Source organism: Echiichthys vipera (assembly GCF_963691815.1).
Source record: "Echiichthys vipera genome assembly, chromosome: 9".
NCBI lineage: Eukaryota > Metazoa > Chordata > Actinopteri > Perciformes > Trachinidae > Echiichthys > Echiichthys vipera.
In genome coordinates, this window is record NC_139834.1 from 17,773,046 (window position 1) to 17,800,617 (window position 27,572).

At 42.4% G+C, this 27,572-nt stretch overlaps 1 protein-coding gene across 1 annotated transcript in view; it reads right to left on the reverse strand.

The window, feature by feature from the left end:
- znf385a (zinc finger protein 385A) overlaps positions 1-17,919 on the reverse strand; it is a 59,100-nt gene extending 41,181 nt beyond the window's left edge. The window contains exon 1 of the mRNA XM_083920613.1: positions 17,756-17,919. Coding sequence (XP_083776739.1) covers positions 17,756-17,765 — 10 coding nt within the window. The 5' untranslated portion in view covers positions 17,766-17,919. The remainder of the gene's footprint in view (positions 1-17,755) is intronic.
- Positions 17,920-27,572: the final 9,653 nt, after the last annotated feature.

Genomic DNA, 27,572 nt, shown 5'->3' on the forward strand with positions numbered 1-27,572 from the left:
AAGAGAGTTAACAACTCCACAGAATTAATGCATCAAAATTAGTTAACTAGCCACGACGACTATTCAGCTTGTGTCATACAGTTGTTTATTGTTTTATGTGGCTCGCGACAACCTCTGAGGCTGAAAAATGCAGTTCCCCAAATGGCCACTGGGGCTGGCTCCAAAAGCAAGTCGATCCCCATAGACCCCCATGTTAAAACAAGAAAAGTTTATTGTTATAACGTGATACGTTTGTATATTTTAATAATGTAATATATTGTTAAAACATAAAAACATCTTGTTATAACAATACACTTTTCAGGTTATTAGTGTGATATAGATCTATTTTTCTTATTCTGGCAGTGGCAGCAATACATTGCCGTACTATTGCCTAACAATATCACTATTATTTCAAATTGGCTATTGAGGCTTTTGTCTAGACCTTTTCAAAGATGTAAACATAAACTGTTGACATATATGGAAAATGTGCTCTCAATTGGAAAGAAATTAACCTTAATGTTGTAATTTTACCAAAAAAACTTGATGCAGGTCGTGAATAACTGACAATGATAACAGCCAATGAGAGGTGATGTATTTGACTTGTTATGCGCATGTGTGTTAATAAAGTTTCTCTTCCAGGTGGCAAGACTAACGGCCCACCATGTTTTAATTCCTCCAGAATCGTCCTCCAGTTGTGTACCAGTTTGATTCCTGTTACAGTGAATGTGAACGACATCAGCTGACAGGAAGTTAACCAAGATCAAGGTTGTGTCCTAGCAATGGAATTCCATTAAAAAGGTCGATCTCAAACTGCAAAATGGCTTAAAATATTTGACATGATTGTCATTGATTGCCTCTCTTTTTCTTCCTTTTTAAAAAAATGCATTTTCATATCAAACCAGTTCTTCTGTATTTCAGTGACAGTATGACCCTCAGGTGACACAGCATTAACAGCGCTCGTCATTTTTTCCATTTCTTGGCTTTAGCAGGTCCCTTAACTCCACTGCTGACACTGTTAAAATGATTGACTTTCCTTCATGGATCTCCAAAAGCAGGACTTCAATTGGACATATGAGGCAGGTCGTGGAGCCTTGTATGTAAATATTGGTGCATCAATGATGCAAATTAAGATTATCGTGAAGAAGCGCTTCTTTACTCACAGGTGGCATTCATTATATTTACGTGGGTCATTTACACAGTTATCTGAATCTGATGTCACACCAAAGAAAAGTGACAGAAAGTTTAGATACAAACATGAAAATGTTCCTGCTTCTAGCCTATTGTGTTATACCAGGCCATGAGGGTCAAATGAAAGGATGACTGAGTTGCATTATGGAAAAATATGTTTTTGACCTTTACTAAGAACTAAATGTCAGGGTACTTCAACTACAACAATTCAATTTTGACTATTCTTTTTTTTTTTTTACTACTGATTAAAAAACTGAATACATTTAGTTAGTTATTGAGCTTTAAGGATGCTGGTAGGCAGATTTTTACATTGCTGGACAGACCCCGGTTAGCTGTTTTCCTCGTTTTATAGTTTTTGTGCTAAGCTAAGCTAACTGACTGCTCACTGTAGTAAATAATCTTGTCATTTAACTCTGCAAAAAAAAAATGTTGAACAATTCATTTAACCTTGAGAAACTGCCTACCACTTAGTTCTGAGCCCTCTGATAAAGTTATTTTACAGACACCCTGTAAATATAATATTTAAGTGTGTCTCTGTGGGTGAACAAATAAAAGTTCCTGAACTAATACTAATACCAAAATTAATATGCAGCATCAGTGCATCAGGGTTTTGACCATGTTAGACCCTTAGACAGCCTTGTGCCCTAATTGGCGAAGTGAATGGAAGAATACAAATTAGCTATGTAGACTGTAGACGGGCTGGGGGACAGAAGCCTTATTGGACAGTGAGAACAGAGGGAGAAAGATGGATAGGACAGAGTGCTGACTTGACATAATTTTCTTTTGTTTGTCAGATGATTCAGGAAGTCTGCACCCTCACACACTCTCCTCCTCCTCACTACCATCAACCCCCCACACCACTATCGCAACTATTTCGTGGCTCGGTGTGACTGTAGATCGCGGGGAATAGGAAGGGCGGGTAAAAAAAAGAGGGACAACGGACCAGGAATGTTTTCAGAGAGAGCAGAGGGGAAGAGAGCGGAAGAGTTCAACGCTGCGGCTTGGTTGCTGCTTGCCTTTGCAGCCTGGGCCTCATTGTTATTATGATTTATTTTTTAATGAGCGGCACTGCCCTCCCCTCTGCCATACAAAGGCCTGATTGAATCTGGCGTTCCATTAGCATGTTAAAGAGGCCAGGCTTCATCTGTGAGCTGCTGACTGACAGTGGATATCATCTCTGTAATTGCTCAGTATACTGGAGCCAGGGCCGGCCAGAGAGAGAGAGAGAGAGAGAGAGAGAAGGGAGAGAAAGGGTGGAGTTAAGGAAACATAGGGAGGGAGGGATTAGGATTATTAAAAACAATGTGTGTGTGTGTGTGTGTGTGTGTGTGTGTGTGTGTGTGTGTGTGTGTGTGTGGGTGTGTGTTTGTGTGTGTGTGTGTGTGTGTGTGTGTGTGTGTGTGTGTGTGTTGGGGGGGGGGGGGTTGCAGGAATCTAGCTGCATCTCTGCATGTCTCAATTCGGTACGGTTGGGACCCCATGCAGAGAGCTGGGAAAAGTCTGTGTGTTTTTTTAAAGCTACACTTAAAGCCCATGACACTTATCAAAGCAGAAACAGTGCCGGCGTTTCATAGCAGAAATCCTGCATGTACAAAAGCTGTTATACAAGAAAATGTTGTTAATGTCTCAGCCAAAGCACAGACAAATATGAGGTTATGTTGTATGTACTGTAAAGACGGGACACTGTACCTGACACCTTTATGTGATAGTTTTTTTTTTGCTCCACTTGTCAGCTCTGCACCGCATCTCACCCAACATCCTCTGTATACGAAATGTTTTCACTTTTTTCTCTCTGTTTTTGTATTCACTCTATTTTCTCCAACTCTTTCACGTCTACTTCCTCTTCCCCTGAATCACTGAGCACTTCCCGCCTCCACCTTATCCTCTCCTCTCCTCTCTTCTCCCTCCATCGCCCTTGCTCTTCTCTTCCACAGTTTTCTTTCTCTCTCTTCCTCTTCCTCTCTTGCTTTGTGCTCCTCTCTCTCTCTCTCTCTTTCTCTCTCTCTTCTCTCTCTCTGCAGTAAATGGTAATTGAACAAACAGTTTAAGAGACGGTTATCCTAACTCCACATGCCATGCATTATTATTAATTACCCCCCCACACACACACACACACACAAATCTGCTCTTCTGTGACAGTGTGACATGTATGCAGTCCCACAGCATCTTCAACCTTGTGTGTTCCATGGTGAGAGAGAGAGAGAGAGAGAGAGAGAGAGAGAGAGAGAGAGAGAGAGAGAGAGAAAGAGGGAGAGAGTGTGTGTGCGTGCATGAAGAGAAGTGTTATGCAGTGCCAGCACATTTTCAATCCTAAGGAGACCAGGTGACAATGAAAGATGTCAGGCCCCAAAGATGTGCTCATATCCCAAATCTACACAACATTGCAAAAGGGAGGTTCACATTAGGCCCTGCATTAACTGTTCAGATGCCGTAGAGTTGATCAGAGTAATTTGAATGAAGTGCAGTATCGTACGGCAGACTAAAATAGGAAGTAATGAAGCTTCCATATCAGAAACAACAATGCGCAAAGCACATCAGGGCACAACGTCTGTTTTAAATTGACAGTATGGATTCACTAATGACATAATTAATGTGCTAGGTTAATGTGCTTGGGTCTTAATGTCACACAAAGCAGCTTAATCCATCAACCACAGGCTGCTATCAGAGATTTATTATAATCACAATGTGGTTTATCAAAACAAAAACAGCTTAAGTGTTCTCACCAATCTCTCTTCAGATATTTTACTGTTCTAATTCAGGCCTAGTCCAAATGTACATGGGTATTTTTTGTAAACGTAGCTTTTGGCCTTTTTGTCCATATGCAAATAACGCTATAGGTCACTGAAAATAGATCTTTTGAAAAACTAAATAAATATTTTTAGAAACTCAGTGTTCAGTTTGTTGTGTAGATAGCGGAAACTGTTTTGGGGTTGTTGTTTTTTTACACTTCTGATAGGTCATCCTCCTCATCTTCCTCTTTGCGTGACTGACCAACATATTGCTGTTTGTTGCTTTGCCATGCTCTTGAAAGCGCTTTAATTTGTTTTTGCATTTTCATTTGGTCTGAGATGTTTTTGAAGCAACGCTTGTGTGGACAGATTTTCTTTTTAGAACGAACAAAAGAAAAACTGTTTATAAATACACCTACTGTATGTACGTGTGGACTAGACCTCAGATTATTTTTTCTTTTGCCAAGCCCTGCTATGAGTATTGTATAATTTAGGGTTCTCATACATGCATACAGCTCTGACAAACAAAAAATAACTTGTTCGTTCTTCTTAGGAGTTACAATGTCAGTGCCAGACATGCCTTGTAAAAGTAATTGGGGAAGTTAAATTTAGTTGACAGATGTGTAGAGAACGAGTGCTCAATTAGTTTCACATGAAGAACATCAAGGAAACCTTCCAGTATTGAAAGTAATAGTTGCCAACAAGGAAAATATTTTTCAAGTTGCCTACGCTTAGTTAAAGCAAGGAGAAAGTCATTATTTAGCCAGACAAATTCATAATTTAAATTGACAACTGTTTCACCCCATATGCTTTTCCTCATGGCAGATGAGAGATAACCTGCTTATATAGAGAATTCATGACCACTATGGAAACAGGTTTTGACTTTTACTGCATAATATCTTTTTTTATATACTGTTTGCATATGCTGCATGTCAATGTTTCATGTTGGCTTGTTGTATTTTCTTATATATTTATTTTTATGACAGAATAAAAATTGAACCAAACACCTTTACCATCATATTGCATGACTAATCTAGTGTGACTTTGGCTGCAAAAACTGGAAGAATATCAATGTCAATATCTGTCACACAAGCAGAACGGAGAAGAGCATGGAACCAACCTCCATTGAGAACAATGACCTTGGTCTTCGCAATTACATGTTTTCACGTCAGGTGTGAATGCCAGGTAGCAACACATTATTTCATGCCATTAAACGTTAAACACTAGTTAAAAACAGATCCATAAAATTCATGCAAACATCTTCCGGATAACCCCCTCATACGTACGTATCACCTTTATCTTTTCATATTTACATTCCACTATGACACCTGAACACTATGTACCCGGCGCACATCCACATATGCGCGCGCACCATAGTCTTCCTCTCTACCCTGCAGGCACCCCCTCCTCCACTGACACACCACAAAATCTCTAACGCTCACAACACATTTACATGACATTAACGCTGAAGTGCTATAAAATTGGTGCTTGAATACAGCAACTGCAGTGATGCATTGTTTTAGTTTGTGTGTGTGTGTGTGTGTGTGTGTGTGTGTGTGTGTGTGTGTGTGTGTGTGTGTGTGTGTGTGTGTGTGTGTGTGTGTGTGTGTGTGTGTGTGTGTGTGATAGCAAAGCACAACAGGAGTGCCATTTACAATGTGTTGATTGTTAAAAACATCATTTTGCCAATGGTCTGTAAAATGAAGAATATTAGTATGTATGTATGTGTGCGTGTGAGAGAAAAGGTTTACATTTGAGTTGAGACTATAGTCAGGTCCCCTCATCTGATTGTAATGATCTCCTGTGGTCTCCTGTGTGTTGCTCTGGGATTAGCATGGTAATCATGGAGCATGTTGACACACACCGTTAGCCAGATTGATGGGTTTGGTTGAGTGGTGCAGAGCTACACAGCTTTACACACCGACTGACTGCATTAGCCACTCGCTACTAATCGGATACTTCATGGCTTTCCCCAAAGATGTCATTGCCATGCGTGATGTTTTATTTAAATGCTTGCTGGGTCTGTTTGTAAAGTGTTGAGATCTATCACTGTTACTTTCCCTTACACAAACGCTCCGTCCAAATCGATGCAGCCGTGTCTGAAGAGGTAGTTTATCACCAGCAATTATTCTCCCAAGTAATACCGTCTCTCGTCTGTCTCCGACCAAGCAAATGGGACAAGTCTGAGTTTCACATTCGATGAATATTGATGCAGCCCCTAAGGCCAATGATGACATATGTACGTGTGTGTGTGTTCATGTTTGTGAATGTGTCCAAAGAAGAGGACAAAGAGGATCAGCTGGTAGACTGGTGTGTGTCTGCAACAATACAAACAGCCACAGGAAACAAGCAGAGTGTTCATTTCCATCCCCATGTTTTGCCCAGTTGCTATGATTTTGAAAATGAGTACTCTGCTTAAATGTCATGTGCACGTATCAAAGGTTGCAGTTGTAGTTCTTGGAGGGATGGTAGATTTGATCACATCTGTATACAACCATGGCAACAAAGTGGAAGAGTTTGCTCATGCCTAATATACATATCTTTGGCCTTACTCTTGATGTTCTTTTTCTGGGTATGCATTGCCTAATAACTAAAGGCACCATGGCAGCAACTCTAAGCAATGATGTAGTATGCAGTTTGCATGCTTGTACATGTCATTGTGCATGTGTACAGGCCACAGACAGTGTGGTGGAAAGCCTTGGTGATGCAGACAATGTGTGTTTGTGCGGTAGCTGCTGGTCCAGTGCTGCTAAAAGGACAGGCAGATGTAACGCTACAGTGAGGACGACAACAAACCATTATGTAGCCTTTCCTGTTTCTTCCCTGCGTGCTGCACACATCCCATGCCCCCCCCCCCTTTACTTTCATCTCTCTCCTTCTCTCTCCATCCTGTTATCTGAGTCTCAGACTGCAGCAGCGCAGGGCAGTGGGACGGAAAATACAGTGTTTGTTTCTGACGAAAATAGAGGGGCTGAGTGAGAGGGAGATGCTAAAAGAGAGCGGGAGAAAGAGAGACAGAGTCAAAGAATGAGGAAGAGGACGGAGGAGAGGTGGAGAGAGGGACACAGCATTGGAGCAGACCATTTCTAAGGTCACTGTGTGGCTATATAGGCTCAGGGGAGACTTGGAGAGTAATATCTCTGTATGGAACTCCTGATTTTGTGTATATTTGTGAGTGAGCTGGTAAGAGCAAGGGAAGGAGAGAGAGCAAGAGCTGGGCTGTACCATAAAGAGTCTCACCTTGTTCTGCACCATGCACACACAGCCCCCCAGCTGTCATCGAGCTTCACTCTCTTTCTCCATCAGGGCCGGTGGGGACATGCATCATTCATGAGTAGGGACTTATTTGGCTGCGTCATCTCCTCACACAACTGTCAATAACTTTTTCTTGCTCTGGCTTCACCTTTACTCAGACAGCAGGGTGCACTGGATGCACAGCAAATGTTCAATGATAAAAAAAATTTCCTCAAGACACAGCAAACTGCATGATGCTGCTTTAACAGCAGGGCTAGCTCAAGATTGAGCTATACTCCATTAGAAGTTGTAGTGCTAAAAATTATTGATATAGGAAACTTTGCAAAGGAATAAATGCAAGTAAGGTCTATGCTTGGCACTACATTTAAAAACTGAATCCCCTAAATGGATGCAGAAGAGTGCAGAGTGAGTTCTTTACTTCCTTTAAATTAAAACAGCCTTTCGGAAAAGAGCACTTTAATATTCATCACACTGTAGCTGTTGCATGAAAGGGAGAGAGAGCAACCACATGTAGAGACTATAATATGAAAGGGTAATTATCTAAGAACTTCCGTGTCCTGCCCCCAGCACCCTTTTTGCCCAGCCTGTCCTCTTTCCTGAGTGCCAGTGTCGCAGCCCGCTGTGAGGCTGCCTGCTGTGAAGGTCATCCTCCCTGCAGCTATGGATTACACAGGCACGCATAGTCAGGCAGAATACGATATTGCCCTTGAGGGGAGGTCTGAGGCCTGAGTTGGCAGAGATGAGCCCTCTGAAACTTCTGGACCCCACCGGGACCAGTCAGTATGAACGTAGCTGCCTCTAGTCAAGTGTTGAAAGAAGGGTAGAACGGAACAAAAAAAATTTGCAAAGATATAAAGATGTAAAAGTCATTGGATTCAAGATGATGATTGTGTATTTATCTATTATCTGTCTATCTATTGTGGTGCAGGTGAAAAGAAAAACAGACATCAGTGTGTTCCAACTATATATCAGTGGCTGCGGTGTACTGTGCGATCTCCACCAAAATGTGTAAATAGAAAAATATCCCCTCAGGTATCAGAACATCATTGATGAGCTGACAACAGCCCTTGATGAGTCACAACACTCTCACCGTGGACAAGAGGTAATCTAATCCTGTAGTCTTCATCAGGTGATATCAAAGAGCCTTCAAAAGAGCATTCTTCGTTCTGTTTTCTAGCCTGAATTCAAAAGGAGGGGATGACACCTTTTATCCTGCAAAATGGTGCATTGAGGATCAGTTTTCCTTTGAGTGGGACAGGAGCCATTTGACTATGGCTCTCTCTGGAGTCATGCCACTGTTTAGAGGTCGGAAGAGACAAAGCAATATAGGCACGCACATACACACAGACACACTTGGCAGATCCCATTGTCCTTCACTGGCATGGCTTTCCCCGCTGTGACCTTAATTTGTTCTGTCTCGAGTATGAGTGCCCACTGGGCAGCTGATGCACCTCAAGGGAACAAACTGACAGAATGTGTGAGCATTACGTACATGTGGGTTTGAGCATATGTGGGAGACAACAGAGATAGAATGAAGATAGACAGAGGAGGGTAAATACTTTCTAGACAACGAAAATGAGTATAGGTGTGCATGTGGTGTGAGTGTGTGATTCTTAGGGGAGCATGCGGCTATATTCACAGGTTTAAGCAGAGGAGACAGGAAGGGGAAGGAGAAGCTGAGGCTGAAAGCACTGGACACAGGGCCACCAATAAAAGCAAAAGAACACAAGCTGTCTCCCTGCCGGCTAATCCTGTAATGAAGATTTGTGGCGGTGGCTGGCTGGTGATTATTGGCCCAGCACAGAGACAAAAAACATCTTCAGTGCAACTGTAAATACAATCTCTCACATTTACGCAAGCCATCACAGGTACAAATGAGAAAATTTAGGATGGAGGCAGAAATACTGCTTCTTTAATGTATACGGGCCGGCTACTGCTGTGCTCTGGCACACTGTCATACCCCTGATGCTACTTTAATAAGCAATCCAATTACAATCCCAAACATTAACCGACATTATTCAGATGTGAAGAATGCAATGTGAAGCCGCTTATGTTTACGATGTTATTCCTGTCTCATCGGGCCAATTGCACCGATCCTGACTATGCTAATTTTATGGAAATGCTTGTTTCCATTCTTCCTCTCTGCTTGCCATTTGTTTCATTTCATCAGTGCTCTTTTAAACTACATTACCAGCCACTGTCTGAGTTTCAGTGTTAACTGAGTGCTATGTTAAAGCGGGAGTCCATCCATCCGCGTATCCTTATATACAGAGTGCTACTGCATTAGGAGACACTGACAGCGAGGGAATGCAAATTCAGTCAAGGCTACAGTCTCTACAATTGGAGCTTCATATAACACACAAAATCACTCTGCTAAATGTACGTAAGAACCATAGTCTGTATAAAACACAAATGTAGTCTCATTTTAAAGCTCAATGTGGATGGCTTTGGCCGTCGCCATCTTAGCAGTGCATGACTGGGTCGAAACTCCCAGTTAATTCCAACCTGACTCCGCCAGATGTATTGATTTGCATGATTTGCATGTTCTGTATCCGATCAGATCGACGAAGAGTGTGACGAGGCAAAGCTCAGAAAGTAAACAACATGTGGGTAAAGGATATTTGCCATTTATGTAACGCAAATGTACGGATAAAAGGCACAATTTCAGGTTCCGTCCATATTCCAAAAGACGGATCCAAGAGAAAAAAGTGGGAGGCTTGCTCGATAGCTGCCCTCATCTCATCCGCTGAATCCGCCATGTTTTTTAAACTGAACAGTTGCTTCTCATTTTGTCACACTTAAATCTGCCTCAAAACCAACGCTGATTGAACATGTGCATGGCAAATGGCTCCAAATTTTTTACCAGATGGATCTGCAAGTAAAATAAAATGGAGCTTGTGAGATCAGGATGGTCTCACGAAGCTAGGTTGTAGCTGAGGCGAGCTGGATGAGACCTGCGATCTATGCTAGCCACTTGTGACAGCACCCAACTGTCACTCAAAGTGACATGCCTTTAATTGTGTTTAACTTTTATATAAGTTAAATGTGTGAGTTATATAAAAACTCACCCCTGCACGGTTGTCAGGAATAGTGAAAATAGCTGTAGAGATCCAAACTGTATATCATATCAGACTGGAAACATGTGAATTCCTCTGTTGAGTTCAACATTTTAACATGGGGGTCTATGGGGATCAACTCACTTTTGAAGCGAACCTCAAGTGGCCATTTGAGGAAATGCAATATTTTAACATTTCTGTGTTGACTTTATTTTTCAGCCCTTGAGGTTGGCGTTTGGTCAGAACTGACCTTGAAGGAACCCAAAAGCCTGAAACATAGCATGTGACAAACACAAACAACGAGATACAAACAAACATAGAAGCACACTGTAAATGGATGACCTCAGAAACCACATTACCCCTGTGTCCCTTACAGCCTTCTAATCTGCACCTCTGGCACCTCACCCTCCTGATCCTCCCTTTCTCCTCCCCCCACTCCCCCCAGGCAGGTGCAGCCAGGGAGCTGTGGTGCAAGTTCTGGCAGAGTCCCTTCTCTTCCTTCTCTCTCTCTCTCTCTCTCTCTCTCTCTCTCTCTCTCTCTCTCTCTCTCTCTCTCTCTCTCTTTCTCTCTCTCTCTCTCTCTCTCTCTCTCTCTCTCTCTCTCTCTCTCTCTCTCTCTCTCTCTCTCTCTATCTCTCTATCTCTCTCTTTCTGAGGGGTAGGGCCGCTTGTTCAGGGAAGAACTTGTATGGAGACAGGTGTGCATACCAGGCGCCTTCACTAAGCCCTTCACCACGCAGACGCCATAACAACCTGCTAGTGAAGCTTCCCCGGCTCTTATCCAACTACAATTTCTCAAAAGAGCCCTTCTGCTAGCTGTATAGCTACAGTCGCTGTCAACGGGCAGGATGCCAAAGAGGGCAGGTCTGAGCTCAACCTACTACCACCTTTTATAACCAAGCGTTTCTGCATCCCATCAGTCACTATATACAACATTTAAAACACATTGGAACAAATTTAGTTGGCAGGGGGGAAGGAATTAGGAGTGGGAATTTAGGCTATTTTGAGCTGTTCATGTAACATTAAGGATTAAAAGCTTGCTCAAGGCTTCTTGGAAGCAAAGCTAGTGCTATTCATTCAGTCTGTGTGCCTGGCTAACCCTGTTGTAGTGAGGTGAGAGCTGTTTGGATGGATGAGGTCACAGAGTTAGATGTTAGATGTCCTTGCGGCAATAAGTAAAGTTCATGCAGGGCTGTAGGGTGACATTCCCAACAGTGTGTCAGATATATTGCTCGCATTTCCCCTTTGTATGAGTCAGATGATACAGAGAGACTACAGCTCAATGCGCTGCTGTTGGAAGGAAGCATCTATACGTCCCCGTAGACCAGCTTTAACCGAAAGATCGTCACCCCAACCCGTATCAAGTCTTTCTCGCTGTTTGCTCATTTCCTCTCTGCCTTTATCCTTTCAATGCTCCGTTAAGTCTCTTTCCTACACTGCTTGCTCAATCCTGCTCCCCCATTCATTCCATTCCCCATTTAGGTTGCTTCTTCAACTTCCTTCTCCTCCCCCTCCTCCTCTCTAGCCATGCCCCTATGAATTGACCTTGCTGCATCTCAAGGAGAATTGATTTCTCTTTTGGTCTTTGTGTGAAACCCTATCTCAACAGCACTCAGAGGAATTTCCTCTCCTCTCCAGAGCTGGATGGAGCTAATTCTCTTTCATGAGGACAATTTTCACATTTTATCTGTCTTCTTTTCACTTCACTTCTTCTCCCTCTCTCTCTCTCTCTCTCTCTCTCTCTCTCTCTCTCTCTCTCTCTCTCTCTCTCTCTCCCCCCCCCCCTCCTTATCAAGCCCTCTTCTCTTCTGAGCACACAGAAATAGAGCAGGCATGTTTAATACAACATCTATCGATGGCAAACGTTAGCTTTGCTCAACCTTTGTATGCTTCTGTTAGGGAAATTATATTCATGCACCATCCAACGCTGTGGCTGAATTATCATGTGAGTTGATCAATAAAACAGTTTGAATCGTCACATTTGATGAGAAGGAAAGAAAAAAACAAAAGGGCTGGACTGAACATTGAATGAACATAGACCTCTTATATTTTTATATCAAGTCTGATCTAGTCTAAGCCCTGCACCAGCAGATTGTTGCATTTAAAAGTAAATGTAACTGTCCACAGTGCACCTGCACCTGTAAAGCATCTAATTCTATACCTGATTATGTCCAAAATGGTTGTTCTCAGGTCTATATTTTAGTCAGTATTTGAGCGATATTTTAGTATAAAATAAGATAGTTTAAACCCAGCCTTTTTACACAGCTATGCCACTGCACTGCCTAACTCTCTAAAGAGCCTTTCTGTTATAGTGAGAAGAAGAATAGAAGGAAAGAATGTAATCTAACAATTGTGTAGAAAAGAGTGCACCTGAGCTACTGTATATCATGAAAGTACACATGGGAATTAGAGTTAAACTCATTTGTCGTTCCCAAGATCTAAATGCATAGGAAATTCTAGAAAACAATGCCACAGTACACAAACATTAACAAAACAAAAGGCAATAGACAATAGAAATCTTAATAAGATACATCAGACATAAAGTGTAAGTATTGCAAAGGCATCGAGAAAGTTGATGGCAATAAATGTTCAACGTGATGAAGGAAACAGTGCCTCTTTGCAACACTAGAGAGCTGCAGTGTGAAGAATCCTCTGTGCCTCTTTCCACTTTGTGATCAGAGTGACTGTTGAAGCATACAAACATTTTCCAGGCTTCAACTCCCAGGTGTCTTGTAGCCCCAGGATTCCCAGTAAGTAGTCAGCCAGGCTGCCTTGGTGAATGCACTAATGTAACACCATAATCACGCACAGGTGCATTTTTGTGCTTCACAGAGCAACATAATCAGGCTACTGGTGGTGGCAGGTGGCAGGTGCCAGCACTGGTGTGTTTTGTGTAAAACTGTACATTTTATTCAAGTGTATGCGAATGCTGCATCATGTTTACATTCAGTGTGTGTTTTGAGTAAGAAAAGACCTTGTCACTTTAATTCACAGAATGAAACCATGCATCCGTTCTGGCCTTTAATTTTAGTGAATGGTCTTTGACAGAGGGTGCTGCAGTGAGGCCAATGAAGTAGTGGGAGTCAGAGCAGAACAGACACCTCCACCTCCCTCTGCTCTGCAGTGTTGTACACACTTATGGGCTAAACACACACACACACACACACACACACACACACACACACACACACACACACACACACACACACACACACACACACACACACACAGATGCACTCACAGACACAATGGGTTGCCTTCCCACCAGTCCAATAACAGGCCTATTCATTAGAGTCTCTTACAGACAGTATTGACAACCAGCTGACACACAGTCACTCCAGCATAAACAAATGGAGCAATAGAGAAGAGCAAAGGATGGAGGAAAAGAAGGAAATAGACCTGTTATAATGGTTTTATAACTGAGGAGTCCTCTCCACAAACCAGAAGTGAGGAAAACTTACCCTTTACACACATTTCACACATGCACTCTAGCCCTGAACTCAGAGCCGTATGTGAGAACGCAAATGTCCGAACTTTACCTAGCCAGCTCCCTAGTACAAAGTCTTTGTATTGTACGATTGAGCCCATGTATAAATAGAGCAGCTCAATGTCCGGGGAATTTACAGCAATGGAGTATGTGTATGTGTTTGTGTGTGTGTGTGTGTAAACCGTGTTATGTCCTGCCCCCCACACGCTCTAAAAAGGCGCCATCCTTCACCTAAACCAAATGGAATATTTTCAATAGGTGAGAATGACACAAACAACCTCCTGTTGTGTGCTACATGTGTGAAAGGGCAAGTTTGAACAATGTCTGCACTTGATTCATTGTCCGCTGTTCATTAAAAAACGTCTTAGAGAGAAGAGAAAGCATGCTGCCACTACTTCTACCCATCCATATACAAAGATACACATCATCTCTCACACACACACATAGTGCAGTCTACCTTCAGGTGAGTGTCACATTAATCTTGCATCCTAGGTCACTCCTGAGATATGTGGCCTATATTGATTATGATTATGGGAATAAGTCTTTCTTAGTGAGTGTCGTGCCATATAGAGGAGCTATTGAAAGGTGCACTGGATAAAGTGCGGTGAACTGTCTCATCACACTGCACTATGTCACATAGAAAAGAATATTGAATGGAAACCTGATATTCTGCAAAACAACACTGTGAAATTCGTATCCACTGGCCCCGTTGCTAGAAAAAAAGTACTGAACGCATATTCAGTTTGAACTAAAACTAGATTGATTCAGCCAGATTTAGCATCACAGGTCATGATGTTTATATGTAAGTAATGCCAAAACATTAAAAAGCCATGCACAGTTTGTTTAGCATGTTTAACTGCAGAATTCTCAAGTTCCTGCTGCACAAAAGTGTTCGAGTTACATCTTGGATATCCGAAAAAGACTAACAGAACAAACTGTGCCATGCATACCAAATATCTGCATCGTTAAGGAGTTATAATTACTGTGTCACTTTGACAAAAACACAGAGAGCAGAGCTGTCATGGAGAAGATGGGGGGGGGGGGACTGCTGATGTGCTCAAAGACGCGTTCCCTGGTGTCTCTTTTGAGCTGACCTGTGTAACCAGGTGAGTGTGCGCTGGCTGTTAGGGGGAGGGGGGGGGGGTCGTAGAGCTGAGTGAATGGAATGAGCAATAGCTATGCAGACAGGTCAACAGAGAGGGACAGATTTTATGAAGACAGATGAGGCCAGAGTAGGCACACAAACACAAAGACAAAGAGACAGATAGACTGCACAGCCCCAAACTCAGGAGGTCATCTCTGACTCAAACAGACAAGACAGATGAGACATGCAACAACATCCAAACATGAACTGATCATGACTGAGGCTCCCCCTAAAACAACTTTGAGAAGAAGCTAGCAAAGTGGAAAGTCCCAGGAATGCTTGTCAGAGAGTCACCATGCAGCATTTTGGGTGAGAACGTGATATAGGCACTTATCTAAAAGCGGATTCCACATCAGGAGCTCCCTCCAGGCGAGTTGAAAGCGTAGGAGGATTTTTTTAGACAACATGGCGGCTGTTCACAATGACACCACCGAGAGGCTCTACATCAATGGGAGCCCGGTGATCATGTTCTCTATTAGCTTGTCATTGTTCTCTTACTGCTTGACTGTTTTCTCCTGATAACACACCCACCCACACAAATACGTTTTAATACACAAACAAACACAGCATCAGCAGCAGCCCCATACCCCTAACTTGGTGCAGAGCCCATGTCAGCTAGGAAGAGAGCTAAGCTGGCTGCCCGCGGCTTTGTATAGCGCTCGCTGTACAGAAAAACCACACATCCATTGCCATTATCAGCATCAGGACTGTCATCGCTATCACAGCGGCCAAAGACCTCTGCCAGGGGCCCGGATTGCCAGTTATCACCGACTTGTGAATAAAACGTCAATACCAGAGCCGCACTGGGAAAGGTTGTTTGCTCAAGGTCATCCAAAACAAAGGACAGGATTAGACTAATAGTCATACAGACACAGCTGGTAATGTGGTGATGTGGTTTACACAGGTGTACTCACACTATGCACATATCACATTTTATATTCAATTTTTTTTTAATTATATATATATTGCCATGTCTCGGAAATATGTTATCACATCCTTGCAGATTTATATCAATGAGCTGAATCATGAAATTTTCTGATTGGAGGTCCAGATCAGCCAGCGTCAAAAATTGCAAAGGTCATTACAATGACATTACCCTTTTCAAAGGAGGAAAGCCAGAAATGTCAAATCGCTCAGCAGCCACATCATCACCCAAATGGAGGAGAATGTTAGGCACTGAAGAATCTCAATGTTCAGGCAGAAATAATGAAAGATACCTATCTGAGTGACAACTTAATGAGGAGCAGTCTAGGTCTGCTTTTTTGACAAGTGTGAAGGAGGATGTTATGGACCATTAGATGTGATGCAAAACATAGACTGGGTATATCCAAGCTACAGTACACTATCACTGTTTAAACACTATTAAGAAAAAAAATAAAAAGAAAGAAAAAGAAAACCAACCACACATGCTGTGAGCTGATAGTGACAGTATTCAGTGTTCCTGCAAAAGCGGAATTGCTGTTCAGAAGTCACATTCCATGTTTTATTACTCTCACCGCAAAGTGCTTAACAGTTAAAATAGACGCACTGTAATAAGTACCCTCAGCTCAAACCATCATGCTCATAAGCAAGTCTTCCTACTGTTATCGCGAGACAGCTGTGGTTGAGAGCACGTCCTGGCCAAATATCATTTACGGGAGCTGCTACCACCTGCAACCTGATCATGACGGTGCTTGTCTAACTATTAAATGAGTCTCAAGTAAGGTTATTGTTCCCTTTTGAACAGCGGCAGAAATTGGAAATGTGGCAAAAAACAAATGAAAGAAAACTTTAAAGTGAGAAGTTCTCATAGACGTGAACTTTACTGACTTGCTCTGAAGCCGTTAGCTCACGGGAATCCTTCAAAGTGCACACTTCAAACTTGCACACCTCAGACTACATGACTCCCTATAATCATTAGAGATGTCTGCTTGAAAAACATGCCTGCCGGGAGAGTAGAGGAGCAGAGCTGCGCCTGAATCAGTCCAGGCATGCGTTAACACAAAGTGGCTTCTCCGCAGAGAACATAGCAACACACACACACTTTAACAAATACACACAAAATAAGCTCACACAGTCACAGACATAGGCAAATTAGAAGAGTCTAGAACACTTTCACAAGCTGACACGCGCTGCCTTGCTTATAAAAATATGCACATACACGTTCTTCCTATTGTATCCACACAGCAGCAGACCCAGGATCAGTCATATCGCTGGACTTACAGTGGCAAGCTCCCATCCTCTGCATGAATGTACAAACTGACTATGTGGAGCACAGAGACCACACAGAATCCCCTTTCTCAAACATGGCCACTATGAGACCAGAATACTAAAGAAGAAAGTGCTGGCTGACTCAGAACAGAACATCCTTGTATAATAACTAAAAGCTACACTGTGCTGCAAGCTGAGTGTTGAATCTTTTATGTTTTCCTTTGAAAAATGGCATTTTATGTGATGACCTGTTTGCTCATCATTGGTTAGCAGGGTTATATAGATAGGTTAGGTAGAAGCAAATGTTACAAATGTGTATGTGTTTGTATAAATGTGCATTTAATCAGTTATCAGTAGGTTGGTATGACACCAGGTTTGTCACTTCATCTCTTCTGGCAGGACATGAGAATGGTGGAGCCTGGTCATGTGACCAAACAGTCCACAATGATACAGTCCAGCTCCAAACACTTTGACCTTCCCTGTCATCACTTGCACCTGTCACATTAATGGCACACTATTATCGTAATTACAGGCACTAACCATGATTTAAAGGTTCATCCCGGTGCTCAGTATTGACAGATGTCTGTGTGGAATGGAAACCGAGCCCAGCACACTATTAATAAAGAGCTGCTGGTGGCCAAGTTTAAGTAGGGATTAGTGATCCAACAACATGACTGACCTCTCCAAAAAAAAAAAAAATCCCTTGCACGAAAAAGCGACAACTCACCCAAAATCATGATGTGTGTGTTGCCTTTGGTGTCCCTGGCTTGACAAGTGCTCCCTTACTGCCCCCCGTCTCGCCTGCTTTTTTGCCAAGGGGACAATGGCTCCAAAATCTCTTTTCAGAGTTCCTCTCCACTCTCCAGAAAGGGGCAACTCAGAGAGGCAGCGCTAGATGTGGGGAGAGACTGCTGCTGCTGCACATGCCGTCCCTTGCGCCTGCCCTCTCCAGGTGAAAAGCTGAGTGTGTGTATGAGAGAGAGAGGGAGAGAGAGAGAGAGAGAGAGAGAGAGAGAGAGAGAGAGAGAGAGAGCAAGCGTGAGAGTGTGTAGGAGGGGGGTCCAGCGTTTCTGCAGTTGTGGCTCAGGTAAGACAGGCAGTATGGAGGGGGTTGGTAGCAGAGAGAGAGGGAGAGAGAGAGAGAGAGAGAGAGAGAGAGAGAGAAGAGGGGAGTCAGAGAGAGGAGGGGGAGCCTAAAGTGTGACAGCCAATCACAGGGAAAGGGTACAGAGCCAAGATCTTCTTCCCCACAGCAGGAGGAATTGCAGTGGTCTCCAACAAACAGCTGATAAGCAATTTCTTCTTAACTGTATCATTTCACAGGGAGCTTCAGAGGGAAGGAATTCAATGCACCGTAAAGTCAACGTCGCTTTGGTCTCTCTCAGTAAAACACACACACACTCCCCTTCCCACTTTGGCTTTCTCTCTCTCTCACTGCTTTCTTGTTTTTGGGGTTGGGTATAACCTAAAGGCACCTTACATGCCTCCGCTCCGATTGGTGGCAGCCTCGACCAATAGAAACAGTAGCAGACACTTGTCATCATGCAGAGTGGAAGTCATGAAGGAGAGACGGCGCTTGACTGAAAATGCCGTCCCCCCCAATCACTGTTTCTCCCTTTCATTTGCCATATTTGTCTCACCCATCTCTCCCCTGACAGAGAGCTTGATTGTCACATCTGTTTATTGTGTTTGCTGTTTAACCTCCTCTCTCTGTCCTTTGACTCCACGTGTATGAGGACTTGTTAAAGGATTAACCTTTTATCTCTGTAGCTCTGTCCTTCTCCTTTTTTTTCTCCTTCGATCTCTTAACCTGCCTAGGCAAGGTTAAACATTTTATCAACCACTGTGTTTTCGTCAAAGGGATGGAATTTAGACTGGGAGTGGAGTGGAGGGGGTAGCAAGCAAAAAGGAGAGATGAAATGGAAAGCGACAGAGCGGAGGAAGCAGAAGAAGGAGGGGTAGAGATTAAACTAAATACAAACTGACAGAGGGATGAAGAGACGTGGGGTGACAAGAAGAGACGACCGGGAGGATGGAACACAGCAGAGACAAAGACAGATAGAATCGGACACAGGAGAAAGGGCTGCAGAGAATTAAACTGTGGACCATAGCAATGCAGCCACTAATTGAAGAGGAGCTTCACAGCCAGCTTCTTATGGTCCACTTCCTCCACACCACAAAACCACTCAAACAGCGTCTGCTGTCATGTCCAAGCACTACTTTCTCTCTTTCTGCAGTTCTCCTGTGAAGATAGCCAGAGAGAGACTTTTGAAAATCACACAGCCACAATGTCATTGAGAAGCTCAGTGCTTAAAGAGAAGGCTCAACAAAGCTGTCAAAAAATTAATCCCCTTGGGCGGGTATGCTTGCAAACACACAGATGCAAACACGTGAGCCTGGGGCGACAGAAAATGCTGCCTGATGTTCATAGTGCCTCCTCTTGTCTTGTCCTGCTCTCTCTTTCTCTTTCCCTTTTCTATCTCTACTCCCCCCGCCTGCCTTCTCACAATCTCAGGCTGAGGCAGTGAGTCACAGGGTGCTGGAGTGAATACTAAGGAGGCTGGCTGACACCTCACCTCTCTGCACACAGCTCCACTGCACACATTTAAGCCATTGTATGTAAACATTGGTTGATTTAGGGGCTGCAAACACCCACACCAATACACTGTCTTAAAAGCTGCTGGTGTTACGGAACATGTGGCAGCTCTTAACGAAGGTGCACGAAAAATCCTCACCCCCATTTTCACAACCACCACCAAGGTCACCACTGCACGAAGCCATAAAAATATGCAGTTATACTCATACAATAATGAGCTCACAGATGTGGAGCGAACATTTTATAGTGCAAAAAGAAGACAAACACATAGATTAGAAAAGGAATTTGAGCCTGTGGCCCTTTGGATCAAACGTGCAAACACACATAGAGTCTGCAGGAAATGGACTGAGCGCTGAGAATATTAGTTTTTGAAAATGGGACACTAGCAGCTGGAACAAGGGTTATCATCAATACAGCTATGCGTGCAAGTCCTTCCATGAGCATTGTGTTTGTGTGTGTGTGTGTGTGTGTGTGTGTGTGTGTGTGTGTGTGTGTGTGTGTGTGTGTGTGTGTGTGTGTGTGTGTGTGTGTGTGTGTGTGTGTGTGTGTGTGTGTGTGTGTGTGTGTGTGTCAGCAAAAGAGCTGAGATAGGGTTTCCTCATTAGTTGTGTTGGTATCAATAATTCAGAGCCGGTCCTTGTTGGCGTTCAATGGGCCGAGTGCTAATGTGCTGTCGAGCCAACGGGGGCCCAGGGCCCAGCGCCACTTTAATGGATGTCATGATGAGAGGGTGAAATCGGAGCATGGAGATTCTGTATCATCTATAGGTAAGAAGAGGGAGGGAGGGCAGGGCAGGGCAGGGCAGGGCAGAGGAGAGTAGTGAGGAGACAGGGGCAGGGTGAAGGCCATTCGGGGGAGGACAGGTGGCATTTTTGGGCAGGTATGTTAGCAGAGGGGTGATCGAGAGAAACAGGAAGAAGAGAAAGAAAACACAGGAGGAAATTGGGCTATTAAGTTCTTCCGTTTGCCATTGGATACAGATCAATCATTCCGAGGATGATATGTGGACCTCTAGCACCTCTGGATAGGCGCGCATCAGGGGACACGTGTTAAGTAGCCACTAGGGGTATATCTTAAATGAATAATGAACTAACATTATTTAATTTGCCATCCACTTGACTTGCTGGAGTTACTTGACTCACAAATGCCTTTTTAAATCAGGGGAGCAATAGAGTGTTTGGTTACACTGTATTTTATAGGTCTGTAATTCCTAATATAATAATAAACTCTTTAAATCATAGTTGGAACGGGATTTTCTTTTAAGGAACTGCCCTGTTTAAACCTTCCATTTATTATCATATCAGAGACAAATACTCAATGTCTGCATGTTCAGCTCACCTGCTGTGCTCTGACCAAAAACAATATGTTGGTTACATCAGCAATTCATTGGAATTAATTACTCAATAGTCTAGAAATAGAAAACAATGTATATTTACCATCATAGTAAATACTTGCATGATTATATTTTAGAAAACTAAGAAGCAAGTATGATGTTGTTTTTTATTGAAGTTTGAATTTTTTTATGCTTTTTTGACCAGGCAAAACATATTAAATGTAGCCTTAGACTAAGTTGGCTCATATTTTTTTTCCCCTGTTGATTGACACTATGCTTAATGAATGAAACTATGGGGAATTATAGTTACGATAAAAAAGAAAAGAAGAGAAAGAGAAAGAGTCAAAATAGGTCCAGTGTTGTGTGCATGCTGTACAATTCAGCCACCTTTCCACCCACACACACAGACAGACTTGTGTGTGGTATTTGTGTATTGGCTCACACTCATCCTAGAGGCTTATCCTGCCTTGACCCAATGAACCATATGGCCTATACCCGACCTTTAACCTAAGTTTAACGTGAGCCTAATTCTAATTAATAAATTCCTCTGCAGTCAAAATGTATTTTCTGAAGGTTATTTCCCTTAAAATTTCTGACTTGACAATACTGACTTATGTATGTGCAAAGTTTGTTGTTTTCAAATGCCTGAAAGGGGAAATTCTGTGCACGGCTCCGAGATCTGCAATTTCAACGTTTCCCAGAGAAGCTTGATTTGGTATGCCATGATTCCAAAGCCAACTGCCGTCTAATATGTAAAAGCAACCTGAAACCTCCAGGGCAGAGCGGACATGTCAGTACAGAGAGAGAAAAACACATCATCATTGTTGCAGTGTCAGCCATTGCCAGTTGGGTTTAGACAGCATGAAACCATTGCTGCAAATAGCGCCATTAACCATTAACCATTAACCATTTTGAACAGCCCAAATGGTTAACATGGGTGCCGAAAGGAAGCGCTACCTGGCACTTCTGCCTCCTGTCTGAACCCAGCGTGTATGGCTGAATCTCTCCCATGCTTATAGCCATCAGTTGCACACTGCTGTTTCACCGGTCAACCAAGCGCTAGCAGCGGTCGTTGGAAGGGCGTGAGATCCAGAATTTACTTTTTCATGCTGAAACTGTCACTATATCCTGACAGCACAATCAACGATCTATGAAAAAGTCATGTTGCTCTACCTCCGCCTTCTGCTCCCTGTCTCCTAGATTGATTGAGAAAGTTTGTCCAGCTGGTTAGCCGGCGGGTGGTGCTTGGTTTTGACTCAACTTAGACACTAACTTTTTTATTTTATGGATAAGTGGTACTCTAAAATAAGTTTCTGAAAACACTTTATGAGGGAAATAGGCAAAGCAGTAATAGACTCTTGACTTATATTTGATGAGCGCTGCCTAGTTTCACAGTTTGATTGGAGTTCACGAGCAGTCATTGACACTGAGTCAGAGACTGGTTGTTGTTGGTCGGCCCGGTGGAAACTAACAGATGCCATAAGGAGCGCACAGAGAGGGCTGGGACCAGACAGGGAGCAGAAGGTGGAGGTAGAGATAGCTTATATGACTTTTTCACAGATCATTTGTCTTATTGTGCTGTCAGGATATAGTGGCAGTTTCAGCAAATATGAAAAGAAATTCAAAGAAGGTTACTGACTTCACTTTTAATGAGGGGGAAAAAGTAGATGTGTTTCCAGCCTTCTTTTTTGTAAACTTTTACATAGGCATATACATCATAGGCCTAGCAGGCCTTTTTACATACTATAAAATGTCTGGAAGTGGACGTTTGAAGGTGGGGTCTCATAATGTCATTGATACAAGAGTACACACATACACACACACACACACACACACTCATGGTGTAAGAGCCAAGAGAGAGAGAGCTCAATATTCCTTTCCAGCTTTCATCCTACCTTCCTAGATATGTCAACTGTTCATGGGGTTGAAATTGTAATGGTCACATCTTATAAATACTTGGGCATTCTAAGTGATGAGAACCTGTCCTTAAAACTTCACCTCCATAAACTTCTTTCTACGATGAAAATGAAATTGGGTTTCTTTTTTAGAAATAAATCATGTTTTTCTTTGCAAGTCAGAAAACATTTGATCACCACAACTTTTTTGCCCTTTTTGGACTATGGAGACCTGCTTTTTATGAACACTCCTGATCAGTTTTTAAAGAAATTGGATGCTGTATAGCACTGTGCTTTGCGTATTATTACCAGATGCAGCTATCGTGTACATCACTGTTCCTTATATGAAGTCGCATATTGTCCATCATTGTATATCCGTAGACTCTCTCACTGGCTGACTTTTATTTATAAATCTATTCTTAGACTTCAGCCTACATTTGCATTTACACATGTAGAAACCTCAGCCGATATGGCCTGCATTCTCAGGATATCATACAGATGCAGGTCCCCAGGGTTAGAGTTTTCTGCCCTGTCTACCTGAAACAACGTGCAGAAGGACTTGAAATTGACATATCTCGTAGCTCTGGGGGAATTTAAGACAACTATAAAAGACAGAGAAATACGCTTAATTGGATCTTGTGATTGCACTGTGTAATCATGTAATGCCACTCTTGTTTTCCTGTAGTATGTGACTGTATTTTATTTGTGTCTCGTGTGTTTGGTGTAAACATTCTGCTTCTCTACTGCCTGCCTTTACCTGGTCACTCTTGGAAAAGAGGTTATAAATCTCAATTAGTGGTATTACCTGGTTAAATAAAGGATATTGATTGATTGAACATTCCAAACACCTTTACTGAGTCTGGATGGTGGTTAGTGGTTAACATGTGCTGTCCTCTACTGGTGTAAGCCTGTCATCACAGGATTAATTCTCTGTAATTAGACCCTGAGAATCTGTCTAAATATTCCAGGTTTAGTGACCCTGGTGCTATGCAGCAGTCTGGAAAACTATCCCATGTAAACTGAGAGGCTAATATGTTCCCAGAGTCATGTAAACACACACAGGGGTAAATAAGGGAACCAAACAGACATGAGGCTCAGCTGGTATAGTATTTATGGCCTGTCAGCTGCCAGCTGCTGAGGCCAGTATCCTTACTGGAACTGTTTCTATGGGCAGAATGGTGAATTTTTGAATGGTACAACAGGTCAAATGTGAAAGGAATGACTGTTGAGTATGAAGGACTAATAAGGAACTAATCTGCCAATGTGCAGCAACAGCCTGTGAGAGATTTATCAAACCTGAGGACGTGAGACATCAAACTCCTTCATCCACATAATGCTATTATCTATCTTCTTCATTCTTCCTGGCAGAAGAAAAACAGTAAATCTACACTCACTGAAATCTGCCGGACAGACTGTTACTCACTTCCTCAGAACAGCTCAAACGCAGTGTCAAAATCCAACTTCTGTTGATCATAAATTCTAGTCATATTTCATGAGTCCGGGCCCGCAGGCAGTATGTGACTTTCCAGAAATGTGGGTTCATCCTTTTTTCTCCTTTTAGAGTTTGTTTGCATGGTATCATGAAAAGCATTGCTGTTGATATAGAGTCAGAGTCAGCACCTAGGTCATATATCATGCTTTGGGTGTCTCCTGGCACTGTGGTGGTGCATTTAGAGACTGCCTATGAAGGTCAAAGGTGAGGGGGTAAGGCAACCACCAGACATCAGCATACTTGCACTTCCCCTCACAATGTGGCAAAGCATTCAATAAAGTTACCAGACTATAAATCACAGCTTAATAGAATATGAAATTTTAGGTAACTTTAAAGGAATCATCTCTATATAATCACCAAATAATGAGCCACCTGTCGTGGCACACACTCTAATGACTTTATCTAATGGCTACATTAAGAGCATGCATAGCACAGAACAAGCTAGTTGAGTGTGAATCCAAGGACCTCTGCATTCCCCTTGAAGTGGCCTGAGCCTGCAAGTCTGACATTTGAGCATATCAGTTTGCAACTGTGAGGGATAATCATCTCACTAAATTTAGACTATTGATCAGGTGTGAACATGTGAATTGAATGTGGCCAGCTTTACAGTTTCCTGTGCATTTGTTTCTTTTTTCCCCAGGAAAGTCTTTAATAAATCAAGATACATATGTTTCAATTGTAACAACTTTAGTGGGATTTGTGTTACCTCATTTACTTACTGATGGAATCAGTTGGCAAATTTTCCAATTTTACTGGTGGATATATAACTGCTTGTTATAAACAAAGACATTCCTTCATGTAAAACATTTTCTTGCTTCATTATACAATAAAAAAAAGTGAGTGAGAGTGTTGCTCTCTTTATTTAAACATATAATATGTAATTTTCTGCTGCAAGGGGTCTCTCAATCAAAAGAATAACAAAAGACAGACATCTTGATGACATTAAGAAGTTGCGTGAAATCAGCTCTCTCCATTGTTAAACAACCATCATAAAAATACCATTCATGGATGAGTTAATGTATTAAAGTGGTATTCAACGTTTAGTAATGTCATTTCATGTTCTAATCAAACAACTGCAGTGTTTTCCACGGAATTAGATTCCATTTGTGCTGGTAGCTAACTGGTTAGTGATCAAGCAAGCTACGGTTAGCCTGCTGGCTGTTACCTAACTATGCTGTATCGAGCTGGTTGCTTTGTTATATTAGGTAATGAAATAATTTTAGCAGGGGTAGAAAATTAGAAAATTCTGTGATCTGTCCACTGACTATGGTCACTAACACCAACCGCTGGTTCCTACCACCAGGTCAGTTGGACAATACAAGACATTCTGAGACATCACCTTGTGATCAACAATTCATTGATTAATCAACAAAAGAATCAATAATGAAAAAAATCGTTAGTTGCAGCCCTACATTTTATTAGTGATTTACATTGTTTGCTTAAGCAACATACTTTTTGATGAAAATGCCTTGACAATAAGGCTTCACAGAGAGAAAAAGAAGTAGGGAGACTGAAGGTTTTTGAGGATTCAAGGATGTGTGTACACAGATGGGTGTGCTCCTGTGAATCCACGCCTGCCTACAGAGATGGAGAATTTTGATGTTGACTGTCACACTCTCACACATCCCTGACATTTTTACACCAGCACCAGAGGACAGGGCGTCTTTTTTTCCAACCACATTAATATCACACATGTGCCATAACTGGTTGCAGTTTACACTCACTGAAATTTCACCACAATTCTGTTATGCTGCTCCTTCTTGACAAAAACACATTCCTAGTTGTAATGCCGCGTGTATTTTAGAAGACAGCAAATTACCAGCAATTATCTTCTCCATAGATCCTGGTCTATTTCTATAGCTCAGACATTCCTCAGCTAAGAGTGCTGTGGCAAATGTAAAAAAAAAAACCTCCACGGAAGTCAAGAGTCAGCCACATCCCTGATGTTCCTTCACACACTTATCAGACATTACACATCTCATTTTTATCTTGTTTTGTTCAGACAACAAATTACAAATGGTGCACACATTAACATGAACAAGTCCCACACAAACAACCATTCTTTAGCCTGCATACAGTATGCAAGATAAGTACGGCTTAGTCTAAAATGTGCAGTGTTAAGTCTGGGTGTGCAAGCAGCAGGAGACAGGTGGAGCTGTCAGGACAGTTGTCAGCTCCACAGGGACATGTATAGATTTGAGTCAGGAATGAAGAATCAATTGCTTACATACTGTACATAAATTTGTCCAGTACGTTGTGTATTTTTTTGTGCTGTGTCAAACCATATTTATTGCACCAAAAACTCCCACAACTGACCACGTATACATTAGATGGGAGTTTTAAAAAGTCATCATTTTAAATGGAAAAAGACAGTAGCAGTAGACGGTAATAGACTCCTTTCTTACCTGTGCTCCACATTGATTGCACCTCTAGTCCTCCTTCTTTTACTGAGTGCGTCCGATCTCCAAACCTATGCAGGCACACTGAGAAACAACTATGTCCTCTATGAAATCCTTCACAGCATGAAACTGGTCAGGGCTCTTCAGGTAGAAGAAAAATGGCCAGAAAGATCCTCATTAATTCGCAATGACAACATACAACTACATAGCCTTATGTAAAGGACATGTGGAAATAGAGACCAAAAACAAATTGCCTCTGTTACCTCCTCTCCTCTCTCTCTCTCTCTCTCTCTCTCTCTCTCTCTCTCTCTCTCTCTCTCTCTCTCTCTCTCTCTCTCTCTCTCTCTCTCTCTCTCTCTCTCTCTCTCTCTCTCTCTCTCTCTCTCTCTCTCTCTCTCTCTCTCTCTCTCTCTCTCTCTCACACACACACACACACACACATTCACACACAGAGACACTCCTTAAGTGGGCAGTTGTATCAGAAGAAAGAGAGCAGAGCGTTGAAGTCAGTAGCAGGAAGGTTATGAGGGAAGGAAGAGTCAAATGTCAATGAAGGCATAGAGAGTCAAAGTGAGATACAGTACACAGGGGGAAGATAAGTATCGACCTATGAAAAGATGATTTGTGGTACACCATTTGGCATTAATTAACAATCAAAACTGTCTCTTATAAAGGACCCATTGGGATAGGGAAAGCAACAAAGAAACAATTAAACCTCTCAACTGCTCTCAACTATGCAAACATTTCACTGTTGCAACATACTAAACTACCCCTTCCAGCAGACTGATAAACCTTACAGCTATGGTGCAGTGATGTTGGGAGAACCAAC